We start from the raw sequence: 27,657 nt of genomic DNA, 5'->3' as shown, positions 1-27,657 counted from the left end.
TAGAGACATGAACACAATTGAAAAACGATTTATTTCAAGGTGCAACGTATACCACGCATATTAAAAGCGAATAAGTAACGAATAAGTAACAGTGTATTATCCGAGCGCTGGAACGGGTACATACGCGCTAATAGGGTTATTTCATCTCTAGGAACACATTATGACCACCAGAGACATGAACACAATTGAACATCCTTTTCTAAAAGGTGCAACGTATAACAAACGTATTATAAGCGAATAAGTAACGAATAGGTAACAGGGTATTAACCGAGCGCTGGAACTGATAGATACACGCTAATAGGGTTATTTCATCTGTAAGAATACAATGGTTACCACCAGAGACATGAGAAGAATTCAAGATCATTTTATTTCAAGGTGCAACGTAAACCCTGTGCATTAAAAGCGAATAAGGAACGAATAAAGAACAGGGAATCAGTTTAGCGCTGAAACGGGTACAAATGCGCTAATAAGTTTTTTTTTTACCTCAGAGAACACATAATTACCGCCAGAGACATGTAAGAAATCGATAATCGCTTTATTTCAAGGTGCAACGTATACCACGTGTATTAAAAACGAATAAGGAACGAATAAGTAACAGGGTATCAGTCGAGAGCTGGAACGGGTACATATGTTCTATTAGGATTATTTCACCTCTAAGAACCGGCAGTAACCACCAGAGACACCAAAATATTTCTTTTTAAAATTGGAACGTATAACACACGTTTTATAAGCGAATAAGGAACGAATAAGAAACAGGATAACAGTGTAGCGCTGAAACGGGTACAAAGGCGCTTATAGGGTTCTATCCCCTCTTGGAACACATAGGTACCACCAGAGACAAGAAAAGCTTTGAAAACTATTTTCTATAAGGTGCAACGTATAACAAACGTATGAGACGCGAATAAGAAACGAATAAGTAACAGGGTAACAGTCGAGCGCTAAAACAGGTACATACGCGCTTATAGGGTGAAATCACCCCTTAGAACCAAAATTTACCACCAGTGAAAAGAACACAATTGAAAATCATTTTCTAAAAGGTGCAACGTATAATACGCCTGTTATAAACAAGGTATTAGTCAAGCTCCGAAACGATGTACACCCCGCTAACATGTTTTATAGCTGACCATGCGGTATGGACTTTGCTTATTGTTGAAGGCCGTATCGTGACCTATAGTTGTTAATTTCTGTGTCATTTTGGTCTATTGTGGGGAGTTGTCTCATTGGCGATCATACCACATCTTTATTTTTATACAATCGCTAAAAGGTGATTTCACCTCTTCGAACCAAGAACCAGATGTTCAAACATACGAATATAAAACATTTAAAAGGTAGAACGTATAAAAATCAAATAAGATAAAAATAAGTATCGAACATAAAGCAACAGGATCGGTTGAGCACAAACACATATAAATAGGTCATAAAAAGGTCATTTTACCTCAACAAATTTAGAACTATAACCAGAGATAAGAATATAAACAATTAAAAAGGGGGAAGGATATCAAAAATCGAATAAGTAACGAATAAGGAATAAGGAATAAGTAACGAAAAAGGAAAAGAATAAGGAATAAGTAACGAATAGGTAACGAATAGGGAATAGGGAATAAGTAACGAATAGGTAACGAATAGGGAATAGGGAATATATAACGAATAGGTAACGAAAAGGGAATAGGGAATAAGTAACGAATAGGTAACGAATAGGGAATAGGGAATATATAACGAATAGGTAACGAATAGGGAATAGGGAATAGGTAACAAATAGGTAACGAATAGGGAATAGGGAATAGGAAACGAATAGGTAATGAATAGGGAATAGGGAATAGGTAACGAATAGGGAATAGGGAATAGGTAAAGAATAGGGAATAGGGAATAATTAACAAACTTGACGTCCATTGGATACAGGTATACTACTGTTGCGTTTATTTATTCACTATTGACAAGTATATTTACTAATTACAAAGTGTACATTTCAGTTTGAATTTAATAAAGGTAAAACGAACTGTCTGCTTGTAGTTACATATAAAAAAGTTTTAGATGTTATGTAATCTATTCCAGAATCTTTCATAATTTCCGGTTAAAACATGTTCAATAAATGCTTAATCTAGTTTTTGATTTTGCCTTCCAACTGGATTGATTTTAACGCCTTGATAAAGCGTGAATAGATGAGAAGAACGTCTAGCATTCAAACTAATTTGATGCGAGCGCCATTGAGAAAAAGTATATATTGTCTGGCTTACCAAATAGAACGTTTGGTGTCATTAATGAGATGTTACAACCACTAGGTCGATGGTGCTAATGCTGGTGGAGTTAAATCCAAAACTAGGGATTTTCTTATCCTAGGAGAAGATAACCTTAGTCTTATTTGGCACAACTTTTTGGAATTTTTGGTCCTCAATGCTCTTTAACTTTGTACTTGTTTGGCTTTATAACTATTTTGTTCTGAGCGTCACTGATGAGTCTTATGTAGACGAAACGCGCGTCTGGGGTTTTAAATTATAATCCTGGTACCTTTGATAACTATTTACACCACTGGGTCGGTTCCACTGCTGGTGGATGTTTCGTCCCCGAGGGTATTATCAGCCAAGTAATCAGCACTTCGGTGTTGACATGAATGTCAATTATATAGTCATTTTATAAATTTACTGTTACAAAACTTTGAATTTTTCGAAAAACTGAGGATTTTCTTATCCCAGGAGTAGATCACATTAGTCGTAATTGGCACAACTGTTTGGGTTGTCGGGTTCTCAATGCTCTTCAACTTTGTATTTGTTTTGCTTTATAACTTTTTTTTATATTAGCGTCATTGATGAATCCTATGTAGACGAAACGCGGGTCTGGTATATAATCCTGGTAACTTTAATAACTATTTGTGTTGATAAATATCATTGATGATTTTCTGTCAATCTACTGTTCATATACTGTTAAATGATTCGAAACAGATACTAGGTTTTTGTCGTATCTGTATTGGCCTAACTTTTCAGAATTTCGGCTATTAATGCTTTTGAAGTTAATATTTGTTTGGCCTTGATGAGTAGATTCTAGAGCATCTGGTGTAACAAAGTAAAAACCTCATTGTTTAAATTTATTTTAATACCTTAGATACATATTTCCTGCTGAAAATCTGTAACACTATACAAATTATATAAACAATGGTTTTTTATGTCCAATAGTTTCCGCTCTTTTTACACCCTCTTCGACATTTTCTGGTACACATATGTCTGTAAAGATAAATATCAATGAACATCATTGATAAAAGATAAGAAATAGAAAAATAAAAATAATGGATAGACATACACATATGATTGGTGACTCAAATTCAAATACCTTACATGGTTAAATGAAATGAAATTAAAATTATCTATAGCTATCTGTTCTAGCTTAAAAATTAGATATAAGTCATCCACTACCATCATTTTAACGAATTTGTAAAAGTTCAAATTACACAATGTTAATTTTATATAGATTATATTTTATAAAAAATGCAAACAAATGTATTACACATTTGAATAAATGTAATGTATTCTGCAGTAAAGGTAGACAAATCAAGAAAGTAAGTATTTAAGTATTATTTTTCAACGAACAGTATTATATTCATAAAAAATGCCAAAACGAGGATTTTATATGTGTTATGTATGAAAATAGTTATCAAATGTCATTACACAGGTCGGGACCACTACCTTATATGGAAATGCATAAATTAGCATACTTATGTTCTCGCACATGTAATTGTTTATTTACATGTGACGCAATTTATTTTTACCTAGGTTTTTGACCAATCCACTAAATGAGTCACAATGCATGATGGACTACTACGTGTTTACAATCAACCAAGAACACGTGTTATTTACTGAAATACAACACATTTTTTCGTGCAATGCGGGATTCACAATTTCGCTTAGTTTTTCATTTTGTGTATCCTCATTTATAGTTCGTGATATACAGTATTACTTCCATGCTCAGATTAACGAAGAGTTGTTTCTATGCAAAGAAAAAAGGGTTGATGAAACTATAAAAAAATGTATTGAGCTATTATATACCGTACCCGCTCAGTGGCGGATCCAGGGGGCGAGGGTTCCGGGGGATGGACCCCCTTTTTTTGGACGAGGACATGTAGTTGGAACCCCCTCCCCTTTTGTCCAGGGTTAGGACCCCCTTTTTAAAATGGCTGGACCCGCCCCTGCTGCTTTCATAACACTTCTTTTTAGCATACTGAATATTATGATGTTCTTACTATAAGTCCAGGTCCTGATAAAAAAAATACACATTCAGTACAGAAAGAAGTGTTTCAATGAAAGTTTCGTGTTTTTCTAGACAGAAATGATTTTGCAATGACACTATACAGATTTAAAAGAGCTCAAATTTTTTTCTAACTGGACAGTGGTCACTTCATTGGATATTTCACTGTGTCATGTCGTGAAATTGTTGCAGGTTCAATTCATAACAATGCACAAAACCGGTTCAACTACTTTTGCAAGGCGAAAAAGAAAGTCGAATCGTGAAGCCAATAAACAATATTTTTTTAATCTGAGCATGCAAATTGAAAAAGTATTCAGTAACCACGGTAAAAAATTAAACATAGTAGAGGTTATTTTGTCAAGTATGGATTAGACTGTTCCAGTATTGTTCAGACCTTTTGTCGAGTATTGTTCAAGAATTGATCGAGTACGAGTCAAGAATGGGTTCAGACAGGTTGTTCACACTAATTTCAATGGCAAAGATAAGGTCGAGTAAAATCAGTACAGTCGAGTACAGATATAGGCCATTTCAGAATATTACCGGTGCGTAGTAAAAGATCCATAAGAAGATTCCAAATTTACAAAAACATGTTCTATGAGATAAATTAGCTGACGACATTAAAAGCATTAAGTAGGATGAAAAACGACGAAAGATTGGTTGCGTATACATTTCAGAAAGAAACAAAGGAACTATTACCTATTCATGTTTATAACAAAACTGTTTTCGAAACATCTGCAATCAGTCTTCTAATAGTTATCAAAGGTACCAGGATTATAATTTAGTACGCCAGACGCGTTTCGTCCCCATAAGACTCATCAGTGACGCTCATATCAAAATATTCATAAAGCGAAAATAATTTATAAAGTACAAAGTTGAAGAGCATTGAGGATCCAAAATTCGAAAAAAATGTTCCAAATACGGCTAAGGTAATCTTTGCCTGGGATAAGAAAATCCTTAGTTTTTTCGAAATTTCATTTTTTTTTATAAACAGGAAATTTATAAAAACGACCACATTATTGATATTCATCTCAACACCGAAGTGTTGACTACTGGGCACAGAGTCCATAAAGAGAAATACCATATGTGCATCTAAATATGTGACAACTTAAGAACAGACGTTCTCCAATGTGTGTCAAAATCACTATGTAACCAAGAAATAAAATGAAACTCTGTCGGTGCTTAAACTGCAATGTTATGAGTAACAAATCAAGGCATAAGAACAAAAAATGATGGATTTGTAAAAATAAGAAAGGAATAATCAACAAGTTATTTAACCGAACATCTATCATTTGTTCGTCACCATTACCCAGTTGTTTCCTAAGTAAAGCAAAGAGCCGATAATGAAATTTGCACAATGATGCAAGAAGATATTTAAGAAAAAAAGAGTACTGTGCATAATCTATTATGAAGATGAGTTGACCAATTACATTTTTTTAATTATGGATTAATCTTCTTGTATCAACTGATAGTTACATTGATACATATATTTCGCTTTTATAAGAACGATTAAAAATATTACCGTTGTACATGTCCATAAGGCTGTTCATGACTATATAGATTATAGGCTGAATAGAAACTGAAAATAGTAAATAAAAAAGTCAATTTAAATTGACAATCGTTTGCAACATTACAAAATATTATGTACAAGTATCATGAACATATATGATACACCCGATCAAATAGAAAAGACGAGACCCTTTTCTTAAAGGAGCTTCTTGATTTTAAATATATCAAGAACAAACCCCATTTAATTCTTCTTGGTAATTCAACAGTTTAAAATTTCACTGAAAATTATTACCACAAGATATAGGTACATCCGAAAAGATGAAATAATAAATGTGAAGTCAGTTAAGGTCAAATTCTTCATATGTACTTTTTTTTGTTTTACTGACAAGTTAATTTTTGAGTTACTGATTCCTTACAATGTAGCTACTTTTTTGTGTTGATTATGATCATTAATTGACTTTTTCTCTGTTCAAATCATCAGAATCGGAAAGGGTATATTTCAACTTGTTAAACTAGTTTATCTTTCAACGATTCATTTGCAATTTCCGTAAAACAATAATATACCATATTAAAGCTTGATTAACACTATATTTTGAATTCTAATATGACGTGCTTCTTTCGCATTGGACACATCTAAGTCAGTTCAAAACATGACGTCATAGGAATGAAAATGCCAAAGCTGAGGGTGTTTTTGAGGTAGGTTTCGTTTTATTTTGTATTCTATTGGATTTCCCTCGCATATCAACTGATTTCAGCAAGTCAATATGGCGGATCCTTAGTTACGAAATTTGACGGTAGCTTACGAGAAACCCACGTAAATTAAGAAAGGCAAATGTTAGGTTGAGAATTAATAGAATAAAGCGCATTTTCTACCAGTTATTTACGTAATAAATCATGCAAGCTACAGATTTATTAGAATATACCAGCTTTATCAAACAACCGTTGAGAGTCTTCGTATTTATAGAATATGCCCAATTTTCAGCTTAGTCTTGTCGTATAACGCACCAAGGGTGTCAGGATCGTTAAAATTAAAGACTGATCGTACGGAAGTTATCATTGGGCAAACTTGAAATCACAAGATGTGTTATAAAATAGCATAAAATACGCATTATTTTACTATGATGTAGTCTTTTGGAAAAAAAATGCTGAATGTGTAAAAAAGAAGACGTGGTATGATTGCCAATGAGACAAATATCCACAAAAGACCAAAATGACACAGACATTAACAACTATAGGTCAGCGTACGGCCTTCAACAATGAACAAAGCCCATACCGCATAGTCAGCTATAAAAGGCCCCGATAAGACAATGTAAAACAATTCAAACGAGAAAACTAACGGCCTTATTTATGTAAAAAAATTTACGAAAAACAAATATGTAACACATAAACAAACGACAACCACTGAATATAAAGGCTCCTGACTTGGGACAGGCACATACATAAATAATGTGGCGGGGTTAAACATGTTAGCGGGATCCCAACACTCCCCCTAACCTGGGACAGTGGTATAACAGTACAACATAAGAACGAACTATAAAAATCAGTTGAAAAAGGCTAAACTCAAATCCACATTCACACCTTGTGAAATTCTTTAAATTTACATTCAGATATATTGATGATGTCCTTTCACTGAACTTTCAGTCAGTACTAGTATCGCATATATCCCAGTGAATTTGAAATTATTGATTCTTCTGATCCCAAAAGGACTGCTTTATACCTGGATATTTTACGCAATATTAACACAGATTGACAACTTCACACTGAAATCTAGCTTTCACAAAATAAAATTGTACAGCGATTAGGGGTAGACGACGTTGTTCTGTATATATATATCCCGCTTTCGGGAATTTTGTTGTTTCCTTCTTAAGGTTCGTCTTCAATGTTATCGTTTTATGTTGTATGTTTTTTCGTGTGTGTTTACATGATTGTGTCTTATATTACAGTTATTGTATTTTTTTTCTATAGGAAACTAATTTTTTGTATAAGTTAAGATAAAAGAAGAATGTGTCACTACTACATGGTTTCCCTTATCTTCAGTATTATTTTCTATGTTCAGTGGACCGTAAAAATGGGGTCAAAAACTCTAATTTAACAATAAAATTAGAAACATCATATCATAGGGAACATGTGTACTGAATTCCACTTCATGAAAAATTACCTCGACCAAAAGCTTTAACCTGAAGCGGGACAGACGGACGAACGGACGCACAGACCAGACAACATAATGCCCATAAATGGGGCATAACAACCACATTTATATGATTTTAAGTCTAAAGCAACAATATGCACAGGAATTTTTGTTTATGCATAGTTTTGATTTAGAAGAAAAACCGACAAAGTTAGAAAAAAAAAAATCCATTTTACTTTTTTTGTCATAGTGAGAAAATACATAGAATAAAAATATAACAAACTCAATCATTTCAATATTTTTGTATGCGACTGTAAATAAAACATTTTAGAAATTAATAATAATATAAAAAATAAAATAACAAAAATACCGAACTCCCAGGAAAATTCATAACGTAAAACCCTTATCAAATACCGAAATCTAAAAGTAAAGTCACAAAAATACTGAACTCAGACACGCCTGGTAAACCATCTAATCTCAACCAAATATTGAGACGGAAAAAAGTATTCTGGCACTTCCTGTTGAGCTTTTCTGGTTCAAAATATTCAAAATAAACACAGGGTAGGTCGAACTTTCGTCGATTTACTGAAAATCAATGACTTTTTTTGTAAAATCGGAGAATGTCATGCCATAGATAAATAATAATTGTAACTTATATGTCTCTTTTTGGTTTAAAATATTTTAAATTGAAGTCACAATCACTTTTCTCCTACGGATTATAATGTTTAAATTCTTTAAATCCGATAGAACTGCTATGATATTAATGACTTAGCAAGAAAATATGTCAATTATTTGTGTTTTTTTTTAGGCTTTACGATAACCACGTCTGTAAATTGCACAAATATTTATTTGTCAAGCCTACTCTGAGCAGAAAAATAAAAAAATATAAATGGTTGAGATATAAAGGTATTGGTTGAGTCTTTCTGTCACAATGTTGAGACTTTCTGGTTGCGCTGTTCTATTCGAGTTTACCTTTTTTTTACGGTTAACGTGATTCATGTTTTCTGTCTGTGGTAACATAAAATCTAAATACAGATACAATTTTAAGCATTGCCGATAGAAAAATGCATGCCTTACAAATATAAATAAGATTATTTTACAATGGTTATTTATTAATATGATTTGGATGAATTCGATTCCTAACAGACATTATTTAATGCCGAAAATGCGTACATTTATAAAGAAATAAAATAGTTAAAAACTAAACGATCGAACAGGACCCCTTTTCTAGGTCTATTTTTTCGTACACATTATTTCAGGTGGTGATAATTAAAATGTGAGTAAAAGATGTCATTTTTGTCATTATAATACTTATCACAAAAAAAAAAATATGATTCGATTTTAAAATTGCTTTGTAATTAATATATATGACGTCCAACTTAGTGTAATCATAGGTGTCGAATTGAAATAATTAAAAGTTAGTATGGCTGTGTTACGGTCTTGATGAGGTCTTGGTGATCGTGTTGAGAGTAGCAAACTTTAAACATGTTCAAAACAATCGTGATGCGTTCGTGGAGAAATCAGGTCGCAGTTCTGTTCTAGTCGTAGATTTTTTTAGCCGTGGAACTGTCAGGATCAGTTCCCGGTTGAACTGTGTAAATCAGTTCTAGGTTGAACTTACCAATGACCAAATCAGTTCTTGGTTAGAACTGTTCTAGCTAGAACTGTCTTAAAAGGGCCAGGAGATAGTTCCACATTTGTGCGCTAGAACAGTTCTCCTTCAGATTATGACACTTAGAGGTAATCTCCATTGTATGTACATCTCCTTTGCAATTATCTATTTTAAATGAAAATAACTTTTGATCAAATGAATGAATTTAATGATTATCTATTTCTGAATATTAACTCAGTTTTCTTTTTAAATATTTTAAAACTGGATTCGACGTAGCTAAATTGTGGGAGATAGTTAGTTTGAACTCTGGCCTGGTCAACTTAAATTCTAAAAAAAAATTGTGTGTGTCTATGCTAAGCATGCGATATCTGCTAAAAACTGTGGTCACACCTTACCAGATAGCTCGAACGAACGCCGAAAGGATAAACAAAAGTTTTTCATTTACAAAATTTGCGTCCGTTAGGAGTCCCCGATGTTATGACCAAATAAAACGGACGTGTAATATGCCGAAAAATGGGGTGGAAGAGGAATAAGAAAAAATAATGTCAGAATAAAAAGCCAATAATTTTGCCTGATCATGATTAAGAAGTTGAGCCAAAAATATTCATGATACTAAAGAAAACTAACATACCAATAATTGATTTTTCTTACGCGATTTGTTTTCAATTTGTATGTATCCATTTTATTATCAATGTTCTTTCTGTGGTACGATTGCCAATGATACAACTCTCCACAAGAGACCAAAATGACACATAAAGTAACAACTAGAGGTCACCGTACGGCCTTCAAATATAAGCAAAGCCCATACTGCATAGACAGCTATAACATGTGTAAAAGGCCCCGAAATGACAATGTAAAACAATTTTAACGAGAAAACTAACGGCCTTATTAATATATAAAAAAAAATGAACGAAAAACAAATATGTTACACATAAATAAATAAATTGTAGCCCTGGAGATGTCAATTACAACATTATTGACGTTAAAGCTTCTGTGCAAAACTGCATCACAAACGCTAGACTTAATCTCCAGCGTTAGAACTTTAATACTAGTACTTAAAAAAACACAGCTATATTTAGGCTCTATTACAACCAAAGGCCTCTTTAGAAGCTGCTGTGATAACTAGAGACAAGATTAAAATGACTGTTGAAATGTCAAACAATATACGGCAAGTTTATGAATTTTGACAGTTGTATATGTAATTGATACTAAGCTACACAAGGTCATGTTTTTCTCTGACTGTTTATGACGTCTTTACACTAAATTCATTGGATGTTGGATGTGTACGGATTGATAGTTTAGTCTTAGATGCATGATTTTTTTATTAGTTGTTAGTGGCTTTGAACTAGTCCGAGATTACTCTGACGTCCAACGTACGGCTGTTTTGGCAGACAAGCTGGGGCCGTGGGACGTCCCACGGCCCCAGCTTGTCTGGCAAAACAGCCGTACGTTGGACGTCAGAGTAATCTCGGACTAGCTTTGAACTAGCTGTCAGATAACTGCGAGTACTCTATATCTGTTCCTAGCGTCTTTTTGTTGTCGGGATGTTTAAGAACCCGGCCACGTCCAATTGTATTTTTGTCCATCTGATGAGTTAAACCTTTTTCAACTGATTTTTATAGTTCGTTCTTATGCTGTACTGTTATATATACCACTGTCCCAGGTAAGGGGAGGGTTTCAAATGTTTGGCTTTGAGCGTTCCTGATGAAGGTAAATCCAGAAAAGCGCTTCGGACGCAATAAATTATTAAACGTGTTGTTTTCCATTTTTTTGGGATCCCGCTAACATGTTTAACCCCTCCACATTATTTATGTATGTGCCTGTCCCAAGTCAGGAGCCTGTAATTCATTGGTTTTCGTTTGTTTATGTGTTACATATTGAATCATATTTGTTTTTCGTTAATTTAAAAAAAAAAAAAAATTATATATAAATAAGGCCTTTAGTTTTCTCGTTTAAATTGTTTTACATTGTCATATCGGGGCCTTTTATAGCTGACTATGCGGTATGGGCTTTGTTCATTGTTGAAGGCCGTACGGTGACTTATAGTTGTTAATGTCATGTTGGTCTCTTGTGGACAGTTGTGGACCATTGGCAGTCATACCACATCTTTTTATAGTTGAAAATTTCATTCACCAGAAGATCTCAACATTGTTCCAGAATATCTCAACCGATACCAGAAAATCTCAACATGACATACTTTATAACATATTTAGCTTAATGAAATTATATTAGTAAAGAAAAAGAACAAACTGTAATTTTATGTTTATAATGTTTTAGAAAAATACTAATTTACTGATATATATGCTAGTGTATCAATGATATTACTGTCATTTTGTCAATAGCTGACTGCGCTGGACACATTTACCTGCTGGAGAAAAGTCATTACGATGTCATTTTAAATCATATTCATTTGTGTTACACGAAATAAACCGTAATTCCAATATCTATGGCATGACATTCTCCGATTTTACAAAAAAACGCATTGATTTTCAGTAAATTGACGAATAATCGACCTACCCTGTGTTTATTTTGAATATTTTGAACCAGAAAAGCTCAACAGGAAGTGCCAGAATACTTTTTTCCAGCTAAGGTAATCTATGCCTGAGGTAGAAAAGCCTTAGTATTTCAAAAATTCTTAATTTTGTAAACACAGATTAAACAAAGCCATAAATATATTCAGATCACTAAACAATGCAAATAATCACAGTACAGTAAGCGGACCAAACTAAAACTATACGAGTTTTGTATTATTCACTCTGATATACGGATTAGAATGTTGGAGGAAGAGGTCGATCAAAATTAACTGTCAGTTTTCCATACCAAAAGCTTTTAAGAATCCTACGCATTTTCTGGGCCAAACAAAATATCCAATGAAGACAGTGTCCCTAGATAACATGGGTACAATATTAATGAGAACGCATTGGACCCCAGAACTGGGCATGTGATACTAAGAAATAGAAATTTCATCACTAGAACAGCATTACATTTGACATAAAAAAAAAAGGAGTTCGAGTGGAAGACAAAAAAAATCACGTAAAGAAGTAGAAAGAAAAACTGAATACTATAAACAACACATGGGGAACAGTAGAAAAGATGATCCAAGACAGACAGAAATGGAGAACCTTTGTTGATGCCCTACATGCCAAAGACGTACCGGTCAGTAAGTTAGTAAGCACGCATTATTATAACATACTTACTCCGTTATTTCTTTTTCTGTTTTCAAACTATCGATCTGGTCTCTTAACATCTTTAGCTCTTTGTCTTTTTTCTGTCTGTTCTTAGTAGCTCTTAAAACACATTAATTTAAGCATGTAATGTTTGTAATACTGTTTGACAAATCGTAATCCATAATCACAAGGGTTAACCATATTTTGATATACGCTACTAGTACTCTTTTCATATTTCTAATTGTAAATTCAATGTTACTAAATCTAAAGTAGCAATTCTCTGATTCAATGTTTTATATTAGACACATATTAGGAATTTCTTATTATTTTCGTTTATTAGAATTTCATTTTTTTACTTCTTATGCGTGTTAGATTCGACCATACCAGATGGCAGTTTCTACAGCACCATGATTATTTCGATATCAGAAAGACAGTATCACAATTGAAGATAAACAGAAGGTTTTGAAAATTAAATTGGCTGTCACAGATTTCGATAAAATTTTGCTTACAACTTTGGCTCGTTGAAATATAATTCACAATCTAAATAACAATGTATTTATCACTTTTATCATTCAAAATAAATGTAAAAAAAGTAAACATTTGTATAGAAAGCGGTGGAAAACCTTCCTAAATTTGTCTTAAAATCATAAAATATCTAACTTTTAGTACATAGATTTTTCTTTAAAAACAATATTTTGATCTTTAATTTCCATTTCTAAAATATAACATAATCACATGTGCACAGACTTTTTATCTAATAAAACATCATTTGGTAGTGACTGTCGGAAAATTGATGACATTACGATTATATCGACGTTTTGTGGTATTTTTGCACATAGAACAAAAACAAAATCGTTGACCCTATCATTATATGACATCATTAAAACATTTTCATGTATCAACAACATAAAATGTAAAAAAAGAAGATGTGGTATGATTGCCAATTAGACAACTGTCCACAACAGACCAAAATGACACAGAAATTATAGGTCACCGTACGGCCTTCAACCATGAGCAAAGCCAATACCGCATAGTCAGCTATAAAGGCCCCAAAATGACAATGTAAAACAGATTTTTTTATACGATGATGACTGATGTACCCATATTTTGACTATTTTATTTATTGTTTCTGTTTATAGTTAACGCATCAATATAAATATATCGGAATTTGATGAGACTGTCATCAAAGTCAGAAGGTTAGCGCTATAAAACCAGGTTTAATCCACCATTTTCTACATTTGAAAATACCTGTACCAAGTCAGGAATATGACAGTTCTTGTCCATTCGTTTTTGATGCGTTTTGTTATTTGATTTTGCCATGTGATTATGGATTTCCGAATTGATTTTCCTCTAAGTTCAGTATTTTTGTGATTTTACTTTTTTAAAAATAGAAATCAATGTTTTGCAGTTAAATCAAAGGAAATAAAAGAGATAAATACATATTTGTTTCCGATTTGCTGATAAAGTTGAATGAGCCAATGTTGTATGTCAAATTTAGCAAAATCTGTGACATAGCCCATTTACTATTCCTTGACTTTAATTATCAGATGATATGCTTTACGAAATTCAACCATAAGTTTGCAATAGTACCACTAGTGGAGGACTGTTTACACAATTGTACAATGCCTGTTTTGATAAAATGATACGTGTACAGAAAAAGATACCATTTCCAATTTCCTTTCCACTTGACAGTCTCCAAGCACACACTTGCTCATCAAATTTGCTTTTAATGTATAGTTACTTTTTACTTTTGATGTTCTTATTATAGGTTTTTATTTAGTTTCCGGATTTAGTTAAAGATTTGACAAAGTGGATAACTTTGTAATGCGTACTTGACGCTGGTTAAATTTCACTTACAAGTGTGTATGTGCATTTAACCTATACTTATCTAATGTTTAGCATAAATATTTACAAACTGTTCATATATGGATTGTCAATAGAGAGATGGGCGGCCGAACTTCACAGTTTCGTGTACATTATGAAGATAGTCTCAGTTAAATGAAGCATTACGTATTTATTGTTCGCACCTTAATGACTCATCTTCATCTAAATAACCAATCGTCTAGAAAACCATTCAATGTACTTTAAATGATTGATTTCTAATATCGACAAATAACTTAATTTTGGATGTAACACGTCTTTTGATTGGCTGGGAGTTTTTCTTCTATCGGCTCATAGACATAATATTGTCATCTTCCTATATGTATGCATTTGATTTCAAAGTAGCATAGGTAACAAAAAAGTCCAAGTAACCTGTCCATGCCAGTAAAAGGGGAATGTTGTCACATCACATTATGATTATACTTAAATATCTAAAACTTACTTTAGCTCCGCATCTCTAGATTTTTTCCCCAAAGTATCGATCTTCTGTATGAGCTCTTGTAGCTCCTCGTCTTTTTTCTTGATCATGTTGATAGCCCTAAACAATTCGTTTGAAAATTTAATATTATTTGAAAAAAAATCAACAGCTAGGTTTTTCATGTACACGTACGTTTGTTTCACGTAAGCAAATATTGATATTATTTTTACAGAGTTTCAATATGAAAGTGAGGAACATATCGATTCCTGAGTAAATTATTTTTTTCAACTGGATTACTTTTTAGATGAGAATATACTTGTTCAAACTTAAGATTCCACATAAAGCATTTACAGGTATGGTTTGGTGGCAAAGGGGGAAATAACCTTTTTTTCATAAATTTTGTGTTGCCCACGACTGTCGAATTCCGGATTGTCAAGCTTTCACAGAACTAGTTTGATTATCAACGAACTTGTTGAAACAAAGCTCCATGTTTATCAAAAATGCATTTGAATTTTCTTAATATTTTTCATTTGTGGGTTTCCGTGGAACAATTGTAATTTCCCTATATCAATAATGAAATATATATTTAGTTGCCTCACATACACCATGGATTTGACTTTTTTCAGCATTAAAAACTGATTAGAAGTTAATTTCAGTCTCCCATTAAAAACAGTTTTTTGGTGGTAAATTTTTTTAAAGCTATATTTTCCTCAGTCAAGCAACCACAAATCAAGTTAGTACAACTCAAATATTGTATGACAAAACGGACTATGTTGATATGGAAAGTCAACCGTGTAAAAATTGCCGATGTGAATAATACACATTTGTAACTTGTCACTTTGTACTTTAGAAAAATGGTCAATTGGTAAACTGTGAAATTTAAAAATTCGTTTATATGAAATCTGTATTTGTAATATTGAATGTTAAAATTTGAAACTTTTAAATTCCTTATTTGCGAATTTGTAGTTCATTCAACATGTTCAATGTAACATTCATAAAATGAAACATTGTGGTATTTATACCACAATTATTACAAGATGGTCTTGAAGTATAGTTTCTTGGTTATTTATCATCTTAATTACTTGTAATAGTTTTCTTTTATTTGTCTTTATTAATATTACCTTTACTGTTTAGTCTATTTTTTTATGATATCATTTTAGCGGGGCTCTGTACTTATAAATCTCGTCATGGTGTTATTGTTATATGACAGTTTTTGTATTCTTGTCTTTCATTTTTTGCTAATGTCATTTGTTATAAGCTGTTTTGTTTTTCTTTGATACATTTGACATGGCCCTCTTCTTTTACATCCCGACATTGTGTTATTGTGCTATTGTGTCTTTCATTTTTGGTAATATGCTTTGTCTATATGCCTTTTTGTGCTTTATGTGTGCCTTTTTGTTTGTATTTATGGTGATTAAGATTATAACAGAATGATGACTGCTGTACCCCTAATTGTGACATTTTTACTTATTATGTCTGTTTTATTCACACATTGTTGTCAATATGATGGAAATTGATGCGACTGTCAAACAAGTAAGAGGTGTCGCTAGCTATAAAACCAGGTTTAATCCACCATTGTCTTCCTAAGAAAATGCATGTACCAAAGCAGAAATATGACAGTTTATCATGTTGTTATCCATTCGTTTGATGTGTTTGTGTTTGTGCTTTGATTTTGACATTTGATTTTAGGATTTTGAAGTTTCCTCGGAGTTCAGTTATTTAGCGATTTTACTGTTCGTATTGTATTTCTTATTTTTCTGTTTTTCATCAAGCATACATGAAAAGTCAGTAAGTCAGGTTTCTACACATAAACAATAAAAATATTACCTATTATATTTGTCTGTAAGAGTCCTGTGTTCCTTCTGTATCTTATCAATTGTAACGATCTTCTCAGCACAATTTTTACAACTGCTAGAAAATAAAACGAAACTCTTTTTATTCATCTTCACATGACCCTATAACAAAGATTTGAGGCCACATTCAATTTATAGATTCTGGTCAAACGTGTACATGTATATCGCAATTCAATTGCAAATAAACACGTAATATATAAACAAGTTGTTAGTTAATTATGCAACAACAATTTAGAACACTGCTACTTTTGCATAGGTCTATTCCTTTAATTTAAATTAACGTAATATTTAGGAACCTTTATTTCACAGTACTTAATTTGTACTACAATTGTTTGGTACAAAAGTAATGCCAACAGTGATCACAATATTCCGTTTGAGATTTGAAATACACAAAAATGCTAAAATGGCATAACCAAAAAATCTGCAGTACCTTAATTTCAAGTACAAATCAAGTCTTTTAAAATACAGAAACCTAATACTAAAATAATTGTTAAGTATCAAAATAGTACTTAATATTTAAATTAGATTTCCAGTACTACACATTTTTGGTACAGAAAAAATACCGAGGCAAAAGTAGCTGTGTACATACACAGCAAACTCCTAAACAGACAAAAATATTCAGATATAGAGGTTCTAACTTTTGTATAACCACATTATAACTTGTGAAGTTTACGCTTGATATAGTACCACAATGTATGCGTAACTAATATCACTCCGTTAATTATCACCCCAGGTTCAACTTGTCACTTATTCGAATTTTGGTATGCTTTAAGTAGGTCAGAGTCTCGGTTGAGTTTAATCCTATTTTAACAAGGTGATAAGGAGCGTGATGATTTTGTTCCTTTGTGTCAATTTATTGAAACCGTACGTTGACCCTAAATGTATTTTCTTCTTTATATTGTAGTGTAGCTAGATCGTTTACCAATATAATCGCATCGAGGGTCACCTTGAGGGTTCGACCACAAGCTGGGTCAAACTTAGGATTTGAAAATGGACATTTACATCGGAGATACAAATACAGGTATTCCGTAAAACTTTCAATTTGACCTTGCCATTATTGTTTCATATGGTGTGATTTTTTTAAATCGTTCAAGTGAAATTTCCATAAATCTTCTTTTATTTTAAAAATAAATACAGTCAATGCAGTATCACGACGGTTTACACTAGGTGAAGGCAGGGCCGTAACTAGCCCCTTTTAATACTGAGGCAAAATATATTCGCCGAGCGTAGCGAGGCGAAAAAGTTTTGGCGAGAGCTCTGAGAAAAATAACGCAAAATTGTGCATTCTGAGCGTTTCCCGGACTCTTTCTTACATAGAAACGCAAATCATTTTTAGCTATTTTTTCGACAAAAGCAAAAACATAGATTCATTGTTATTTTAAAAGACTTTAAAGTTTTAGGGAAATTCAAAACATTAAAAGACCGATAAGTAGGATAAGGCAAAAATCGTAATTCTCATAATCATTAATACCGGATCTGTCTGTCTGTTCTTGTCTTGTATTGTGCTGACTTGAGATTTTTTATGACTAGTTTTAAATATAGTGACAGTCATTAGTGCAGTAATATACGTTAAATACTAGTACTGCTCAAGTCGACACTAGGGACCATATTGGCCTTCTTTTACGGTATTTATGATTCTTTCATTATTGAAGACCCTCCAGCAACTATCAAGAACAGGAATAAAAACTTTTACCATTGATTATTTGTATTTGTTAACTATACATTTACATTGTGTGCGATTAGCTCCCATGCACGTGTACTTCATATTCCTTTATTTTCTGTTAAAGGGTCTGAACACGACTTAATGCAAATTTAACCCTTGAATGTAAAAGGTCATATGGCAATACATTGATGTTTTTTTCAACAAATGATTTAATACCGGGAAATTGGTGGTCTTACTTTAATTTAAACCATGTCAGCTATCTTGTTTTATCCACAGGAGCTTGGATATATGATACAGTTATTTTTTTTTAATTTTGTTGTTGATATGCAATTTTCTATATTTATAATACATATCTATCACTTCTGTGATACCTACTTTTTCAATCCATACTAAGAAAAATTGGGTATGGTTTTATATACAAGAAAGGCAGTTTCGTATTCTTTGATATCAAGTTCAATTCTCCATGCAGAAACGACCTCTTTTTTCTGTGTCCAGTAGCATCGAATATTCTTAAAATATTTTCTCGCATAATGCCTGGACATCGGGCGGTGGACATGCAACATTACACAGTGTGACAGGTTTACAAATGAAAATCAACACTCAGACTTGTCATTAAGTAGGACAATAAATGAACAAAAGACAAACCCGGAACACAGAAGTACAAACAATAAACCATCAACTCTGAAAACCAAAAGTTAAATAGAAACATGGATTACGAAAAATCTGCAGGGGCGAAATCAAAGAGTGAAGAAAACTTGCTTCTTGCAAGATCTTTCAGTGAAAACAATTTGATATGAAGACAATCTTTTGTTTTATTTATTTTGGTTTTTTTTTTAAATTTAAAACATGAGGCATTTGCCTCATTTGCCTCAATGTAGTTACGGCCCTGGAAGGTATTATTTTCGGGTGAACGGTTCACACTTCTCGAATATAGAGTACTAGTATAGGTTATTTTTAGTGAAATTTAATACCATTAAATTAATTTACTCATATTTCGCAATAAATATGATTTCAGTCGGTTGATTTTATGAATTAGAATGAAATTATTTTCTTCTGAATTGTCTGCCATAGATGGTGTTTAGGTTAAGTGTTTTGTGTGATTTGGCGGTTAAATCATTCGGCACGACAGCGTCTACTCGATAGGGCACGTTAATTTTTCTAGATATGTTAGTCGTTTAAGTACGTTTGAGTTTAGTCTTGGATAATGAAAGTGAACCCGATATTTCATTGAGAACTGTCTTAACTGCTTTAAATCATCAAAGTAGAGGTATTGAGCAAATTATTTGTGATAAATAGACGGATAAGATTGGTGGACTTAAGGATGAGTTGCAGGGTGCTAACCAGTTGATGGAGTTCCAGGTGAAGAGAAAAAGAGAAAGGGGCAGTGCTACTCTTGTGGGTCCTATACATACTACAGGTCCAGCAGTCTGTTTGTCAACAGTAGTAATTAGATCAGCCGCCCAAATCTGGCCTCAGTGAAAGATGAGTATTTAAATTATCTATACATTTTACCTTTAATAGATGATTGTATTGATTATATTTTAACCAATGATTTTTTTGAATATCAACTAGGTCAATCTGATATTATTGTTAAGGATAGACTTGGCGGAACCATTCAATTTTAGATAGATAATATTGATACGCCTATATGTATTATAGATACTATACGAGATGGTTGTATTTTACCTTTCTATTCAAATACAGTATCGATCTATTGTTTGTCAAATTATTTATTAGTTTTAAAAATTACCTCTTTTGTTAAATCAGGTATTACTGATTTATTAGCTATGATTTAATTATAGAGATGTCAAATATTCACTTTTTTGTGAATCCTTTAGCTGTTTCTGTTCAGACAAAACCAAATACGTTTAATATAAGATTTGAGAGAGAATATGATAGACATTTGTGGAAGCTGAGTGTAAAGTTTGAACATATGCGGATTGCAGAACATTACATTTATACCAATCATATAAGTTTAAGTATGATACACATTATGCATAACACCATGCAATCGCATACGAAATATCTATGATTTACATGGAACTTTAACGATGTAACTGCACATGACGATGAGGGATTATGTAAAACAATAAGTAATGGTTTTGTACCAAGGCTGAAAAGTTTGTGGACTACTATTAAAAACCTTACATTTTTAGGCACTAAGATAAAGGAGTTTCTACTATTCCTGACAATCGTAAAGACAAGATAATGAATATCATTTCATACGTTGATTTGTGTTTAGCAAAACGGAAAAGTATTTATAAGGAAGGTAGCTTCTTTGAAGGGACAGCTTATATCTATATCTCGAGGTATAGGCTATATTGTGTATTTATTGACAAAACATGTGTCTAATGATACAAATAGTGTTCATTCATGGAACAGTTATATACAATTATCTATATCCAGTCTTGGTCTAATACATTATTTTTTTAAAGTTTAAAATGCACATGAAGCCAATGTTAAACCGTTTAAGTCTGAAGTTCTGGGTGACTATAGCGTACAACGAAAATCCATTTAATATTGTTCACGATACGTGGTTAGAATATTAGGTTTCTCCAAGTTCTACATGGAAGGAGTTCACAGAAGTGAAAAATGTATTTTTGTCGTTGATAAACTTTTTTAGCTGGAAAGAACATAAGATTAACTACAATCTAAAAGTTTTTAGTAAAAAGAGCACAACATCAGTATTGCAAAAGTTAATTTTAGACAATTTAGCACATATATTGCACAATGTTTTCATGGTAGTGAGTTTACCTACTGAGAATAAGAGAGCAGATTATCTTAGTCGGATTGTTGATGAACATGATTGGTTATAGGCTATTTCTGAATTTGTATTTCAGATAGTTGAATCCCTTTGAGGACCTCATCAGGTTGATAAGTTTGCCTCTGATGACAATTTTAAATTGATTGTTTTTTTCCAGGTTTTGGCATGTGAATTTGTCAGGTATTGACGCTGTCACGGTTGACTGGCAAATGATCAACGGGTTGTTCGTTTCACCTGTTTCTTTGTTCCCACAAGAATTCATGTATATATCCTACAGTAAAAATTAAACTGTTGGTACTTTTACTTTTCTGGCTCTCTGCTGGGTTTTTGCTAAAGCCTTTTTCCATGTGATGATGGTTTCATTTCTGAAGTGACAAATTTTATGGATCTTCCTTCTTACAAACATGCTTATATAGCTGGTAAGAGTAAAAAGACCATATTTGCAAGGTTAATTTGACATTTGCATATTAGCATTATTGATGGATTTTTCATCCTGTTAGATCACTTTATTGTGAGCATGTTTTATAGATCACTTTGATGTGAGCATGTATTATGTATCACTTTTATGTGAGCATGTATTATAGATCACCTTGATGTGAGCATGTAGTATAGATCACCTTAATGTGAGCATGTATGATAGATCTCTCTTGATCTCATGGTATGGATTATTGTTAGCTTTACTAGAAATTGAATTTCAGTTAGTTTTTGAGTTGAGATTTCCTATGAATTTTGCGGAGATACAGCGAGAATTAGATGCATAGTACTTAGCTGATAGTTATAATTTTAGATTGCTTTTATTAGTAATGTTTCCTTTTTCAATTACAAATATATTTCTGCAGGTACTCTCCGGAAGAATTGCAGGCTTTACCTGCTTCGCTAGTTGGCAAAGTGAATTTTCTGTCAGAACTGATGTAGGAATCTCGAGCCGTTTCTACTGCAAAAGGATATTATCAGTGTTTTTTACGATGGAATAATTGGGCTGCATCAAAAGGAATTGTTTTTTTTATATATGAGTTGTGTTTTTGGCCCTCGGCTCTGTCGTGTGATATATGGGTGTTAACGGAAGAAGAAATATAATTTCAGTCGGTTGAATTTATGAATAAGAATAAAATCATTTTCTTCTGGATTGTCTGACGTTTAGGTTCAGTGTTTTGTGTGTTTTGGCGGTAAATCATTCGGCACGACAGGGTCTACTCGATAGGTCACGTTAATTTTTAGATCCATGCTATTTGATATCTTGTATCATGCATTAAGAGATTGATTGATTTACAAATGATTGTGTGTATTGAAATACTTGATGACTATATGATATATATGATGAATTTGTATTCTGATTCGTAATTTGTATACCATAAATATTATTAAATGGTTGTTATTAAACCAGCCCTCGGCTCTGTCGTGTGGTATTGCACTTTACTCTTTTTTGTTATTTATTAGTATGATTATTATCAGTGATTGTGATATATGGGTTTTAACGGAAGAAGAATATCAGTTATAGGATTATCTAGTTTTGAAAATAAAAAAACGCTTGATGGTTATCTCATTCCTTTAAAATGAATCTTTTCAAATTGATATTTTTTTTATTCTCGAATATTATTTTGTGGCCTTAATGTATAAACATAATAGAATCTGAAATGAGGTGATACATCAAATATTGTTTTATTTATACGTTTTTAGACAAAACAGTCAACTTAAACACTTTTGAAATAAAAGGGTATACTTTTCTCTTTTTGGTGAGATTATTTAACATTTGAAGGTCTCCAACAAAAAAGAAAGGCAGAAATGCAGATTGATGTTTTTCTAAAGACTAATCGTGTATCGTTCGTTGTAAATTGTTGGGCTAAATATATGCTATTGCATAAAACAATGTAAAAAAATTACATATATTGTAACCAATCTTAATCATCTGTTTTGTAAACATTTGTCTTTCATTTTAAAAGTTTCGAAACTCCATACTATAATTTGAGTAGGATACAAAATAATAATATGCACCTACATTAAACTTTTAAAAGCAGTAGTAACAGTTGAAAACAATTCAAATATACCAACTTGTCCATTTTTTACGCTCTCTGATTAAAACATGTAAAAGTTAAACGTTTTTTGTTTAATGTCAACTGGAAAGCAACCTGAGCTTTAACTTGATATTTCAAAAACAGATTCTAGTAATATTTAAAGATACAAATAGAAATAACAATGAAAGCACAATTTTTTTTATTTTCGATTGACTTGACATCAAAATTATATTCACGTAAAAAGGCAAATGACGTTGGGTAGAACTTTTGGATCTTTCAATCTTCATACTTTTTTGCAAAAATCACCCGGAGGCGGCCTTTCATCTGGTCCCTAAACTAAAATGTATACTAGTTCTGTGAAAAGGTAACGTCACATTAAATTCCGAAACGTATAAATGAACTTAAATTGAAAAAAAAACCAAACAAGACTAACAAAGGCCAGAGGCTTCTTACTTAGCACAGGAGCAAAAATGCAGCGGGGTTAAAAAAGAGGGATGAAAGATACCAAAGGGACAGTCAAACTCATAAATCTTAAACAAACTGACAACGCCATGGCTAAAAATGAAAAAGACAAACAAACAACAGCACACACGACACAACATAGAAAAGAATAAACAACACGAACCCCACCAAAAAACTAGGGGTGATCTCAGGTGCTCCGGAAGATTAAACATGATTTGTGAGATCTCAATCCCCATTACCCCTAACAATGTAGAATAAAAAATACATAGCAATACATAAAGATGGAAATGACATCAAAACAATAGAAGTGAAATGTCTTATCTCCGACGTTGACAAGAATGATCAAAGTGCCAAATGAATGGATTTTCAATGTCAATATAATTTGGCTATCTCGTTAACTAGGCGTTGATACAGATCCTATCAGAAGAATAACCATATACATTTGTTTTGATAGTATTCCCATATTTTATGGACTTTATAAAATCAGGAAAGTCTCACTGTCATTTTAAGAAGAACCGGTAGTTTTTGCAACATTTTAATATATTTCAAATATTTTAAATATCAAACTGGAATTTGAGCACCCATACATATTGACAAAACAAAGAGAAAAATTTCCACTACTCCTTAAAAAGTGAGTGTATTTACATATTTAATTACTCTGCAGTAAATGTTATGACGATAGCAAGATCAGGATGTTTGCAATATATTTTGAATATACAATTTTGAAAATTTCCATTAATAATGATTTTCCAACATTAGATATTTGTAGTCGTTAAATACATCATTCGTGTCTTTATCTTAAAACTTCTGGCATAGTCGTTTACTACGATTATGTAAATAAATTTATTCTTATCGTTTAAGATTGATAAACTTTAGCTATAAAATTGTATTCAATCCAAGGAGTTATATTTGAGGACATAAAGAAATCATGATCACCAAGTAAAAAAGATATAAAATTTGTCGTTTTTATCTTCATATCTACTAATGTTTTAACATGATTATCATTTTATCAATTCTTATATATCCAGTTTGTATTGTTGTTTTTTTCCAAAAAATTGGAAAATCGAACCGTCTGCTATTTTCACAAACATATGTTATGATATAATTTGTAAAGTTATAGGATTCGGATTGGATCTTGTCACGGTCTTTCAAATTATAACGGCGAACATGTTTGTTAAGGTTATTGTTGCTCTGATGTTGTCTTTAAACTGTTTTGATTCGAGCGTCGTTGATATTAATGTCTGTCGTACAATATTATGAGTCTGGAGTTCTTTTCACCGAAAAGAATGTAGGACTCGTATCTAAAGGCATTTCAATTTAACTGAAGATTAATTTCAATTGTAAGAATTTCTATAAAAAGAGTCATGATTATATTATTAATGAGTCTTTTCCTTCATTGTTCGTTGCGTTGTCGAATTGGCTAGATTGACCACCAATTGTGGTGAGCCTTCTGTGCAAATTAGTTGTGATATTCTTGCTTTCAAAGAGTGCAAATATTTTTTTAAAAGTAAAATCAGTCAGGATTCTACTTCGTCAAAATTATCTCCCCATTACACCAGTTTATGTTCACAATCGTAGAAATGGAGGTCATTGTAGGGATGACGCACTACGAATTTAGCTCTTGGAAACCGAAAAATTTATCCACATTGCACTATTACAATCCTTATATGTCAGTTGTATTTTAAAAGACAAATGTATCAACTAGCTTATGAGCATCAGTTAATGATCTTGTCTGCATTGATTCAACTTAAAACTATTGTCTGATTGGTTGTCAGGTGGAATTTTCAAAAATCGTAAACATTTAAAAAAATTCTTAAATATTTCGTGGAAGGGCAGACCAGATTTTTTTAGTGGTTGAAGACTATAAACCCTAGTTATCACACACAAAAAAAGTATAATTTTTCGAAGATATGCATTTTCATCATCCAACTTGAAAGACTGTTGTTTAGTACTTTCAGTAAAAAAAAATAGCTTTTCGAACCCACCTACTCTGTTTTTGTGATTCATAAGATAGGTATTTCACTTGACCCATATATTTCATCTTTTAGTACTGTGATTTTTTTATGTAATAAAGGCAACCTGTAGCTTTGATATATAAAAATAATAGAATCTGAAGCGAGACGATGTATGAAATATTCTTGCTTTGTACGATATCAAGACAAAATATTCAACTCAAACACGCCCTTACATAAAAAGGTCCACTGGATTTTCTCCTTTCGATACTATTGTAACTCATTTTTTGGAATTATTTCTTGAGTCACATAATGGAAGGGCAGACACGAAAATTACTGAACTGATAGATTGATATGGTTTCCGTCCGTGGTAATTTTTAAAAAATCGGAGGTTATGCATTTTTTTTCATCCAACTTGAAAGATACGCATGACGTCGACTTGATATCTAATTGTTCTGCTTAACTATGTACTAAATTGAAAACTTATGCAAATGGTGTTTTTAAAATAAAACACTTCGTAATTGAGAAGAAAATTGTTTCTTTTAACTTTCAGTACACATTTATCGCCTTCTCTAACAAAAAGCTTCCATTCTTTTGCTCAATTTCAACCGGGTTTCCGACTGAAAAATCTTATAGTTTAACATTTGGATTTTCTTTCTTTTGTTGTTCATTGTATAGCTATTTCAGGGATTATTGTTTTTTAACTACTTGATTAAGTAATTTAAAGTTTTCATATGTATATTCCTTGTGTAACCCGTTTATCAAGATTCAAAATGAATAAGTTGAGTGATACAAAAACATAAACCAATACAAGTGATAACTGTAAATATAAGTTAAAATATTCCAAGTTATGATTATTTTTATAAGGATCGAGTTGTTCGAAGCTTAAGATGTTGCACTACAATTTTTTTGATGATCATATGTCTCATTAAGCAGTTTCAAATTTTCTTTTGTAGGCAGAATAACATAATACACATTATCTCAAATTACAAGGGATCAGATATGTAACAATTTGGATTCCCCAAAAGCAAAAAAGAATTTTAAAATACAAAAACCAATTTCGAGCTTTACTTTTCTTTGCTTTCTTTAAAGTAAGGGATAAGTAAACCAAGTAAGTAAAATTAAAATTTTGTTGATGAGAAATGAGAATACTAATTTCTTCATTTCTTGCATTTTGTCCTTTATTTAATATCTTAGCCTACCTGCCATCGGCCTTTGATTGAATAAAGTCAGCAACTTCTTTATAGAACACTCGTTTATCAAAACGTTCGACCTCTGGAAATTTAGGTGATTCAGGCACATTGTCAATATGGTTGATGTCCTTTTGTATAGTTTTGAAACTCGTGAAAAATGTTAAGTCGTGCTTTTCTGATAATATATTTTCTAGTTCTGAACAAGTACGTGATATGTGCTTGTTAACATGATCAATATCCTGCAGGAATGACTCCAAATTTTGACGTTCAAGCTTTTCATTGTCCTCTATTTCTGTTATTTTGATTGTCTTCTTTGATTCGACAAAGAGCTGAAGAACTTGGTAAGTGGATTCTATATCTTCTATTACGTGTTTGCTTTCTTTTGACAATCTATCCAGATGATTGCACCTCACATTTTCCTTTAGTGAAGAATTATTTTCCATTTTAACTTTGAGTTCAGAAAGAGTAATTTCCGCAAGTTCCCTTTCTTTTAATACCATTTCAACAATTTCTGAGAAGGTATGATCCTTATGTGTTGAAGTAACGCATTTACTACAAATAAGGTCGCAGCATTTCACGCAGTAAAAAATAAATTCCCTTTCATGCGAGACACATTGCGACCTAGTATTGAAAGTAGCAAGGTCAACATTTTGAATGTCCGTAACCGAGTGTCCTCTTGTAGACGGAATTTTATCATGCTTGTGTCGGCATAAATCACAAAGTGCATGTTGACATTCATAACAACAAAACACTCCATTATTCTCAGTGCATAGATCGCACCTTTTTGTCGAGATTTGCGCCATATAAACGGAT

General features: G+C 32.3%; 1 protein-coding gene across 2 annotated transcripts; it reads right to left on the bottom strand.

The window, feature by feature from the left end:
• Positions 1 to 3,069: 3,069 nt before the first annotated feature.
• LOC143047263 (uncharacterized) lies at positions 3,070 to 27,657 on the bottom strand. 2 transcript variants are annotated; one of them, XM_076220289.1, is made up of 6 exons: positions 26,854 to 27,657; positions 16,773 to 16,856; positions 14,970 to 15,065; positions 12,677 to 12,766; positions 5,753 to 5,809; positions 3,070 to 3,215 (listed from the first exon to the last, which is right to left on the bottom strand). In XM_076220289.1, the coding sequence occupies exons 1-6, from the start codon at positions 27,645 to 27,647 to the stop codon at positions 3,155 to 3,157; spliced, it is 1,182 nt and encodes a 393-aa protein (XP_076076404.1). In that variant the 5' UTR covers positions 27,648 to 27,657; the 3' UTR covers positions 3,070 to 3,154. The 2 variants fall into 2 exon arrangements, with proteins under 2 accessions (XP_076076404.1, XP_076076405.1); XM_076220290.1 differs by having other exon boundaries at positions 16,773 to 16,853.

This window comes from Mytilus galloprovincialis, chromosome 10, assembly GCF_965363235.1.
Source record: "Mytilus galloprovincialis chromosome 10, xbMytGall1.hap1.1, whole genome shotgun sequence".
Taxonomy (NCBI): domain Eukaryota; kingdom Metazoa; phylum Mollusca; class Bivalvia; order Mytilida; family Mytilidae; genus Mytilus; species Mytilus galloprovincialis.
The sequence above is the reverse complement of the archived record's forward strand: the minus strand, read 5'-3'. Positions and strand labels throughout refer to the sequence as shown.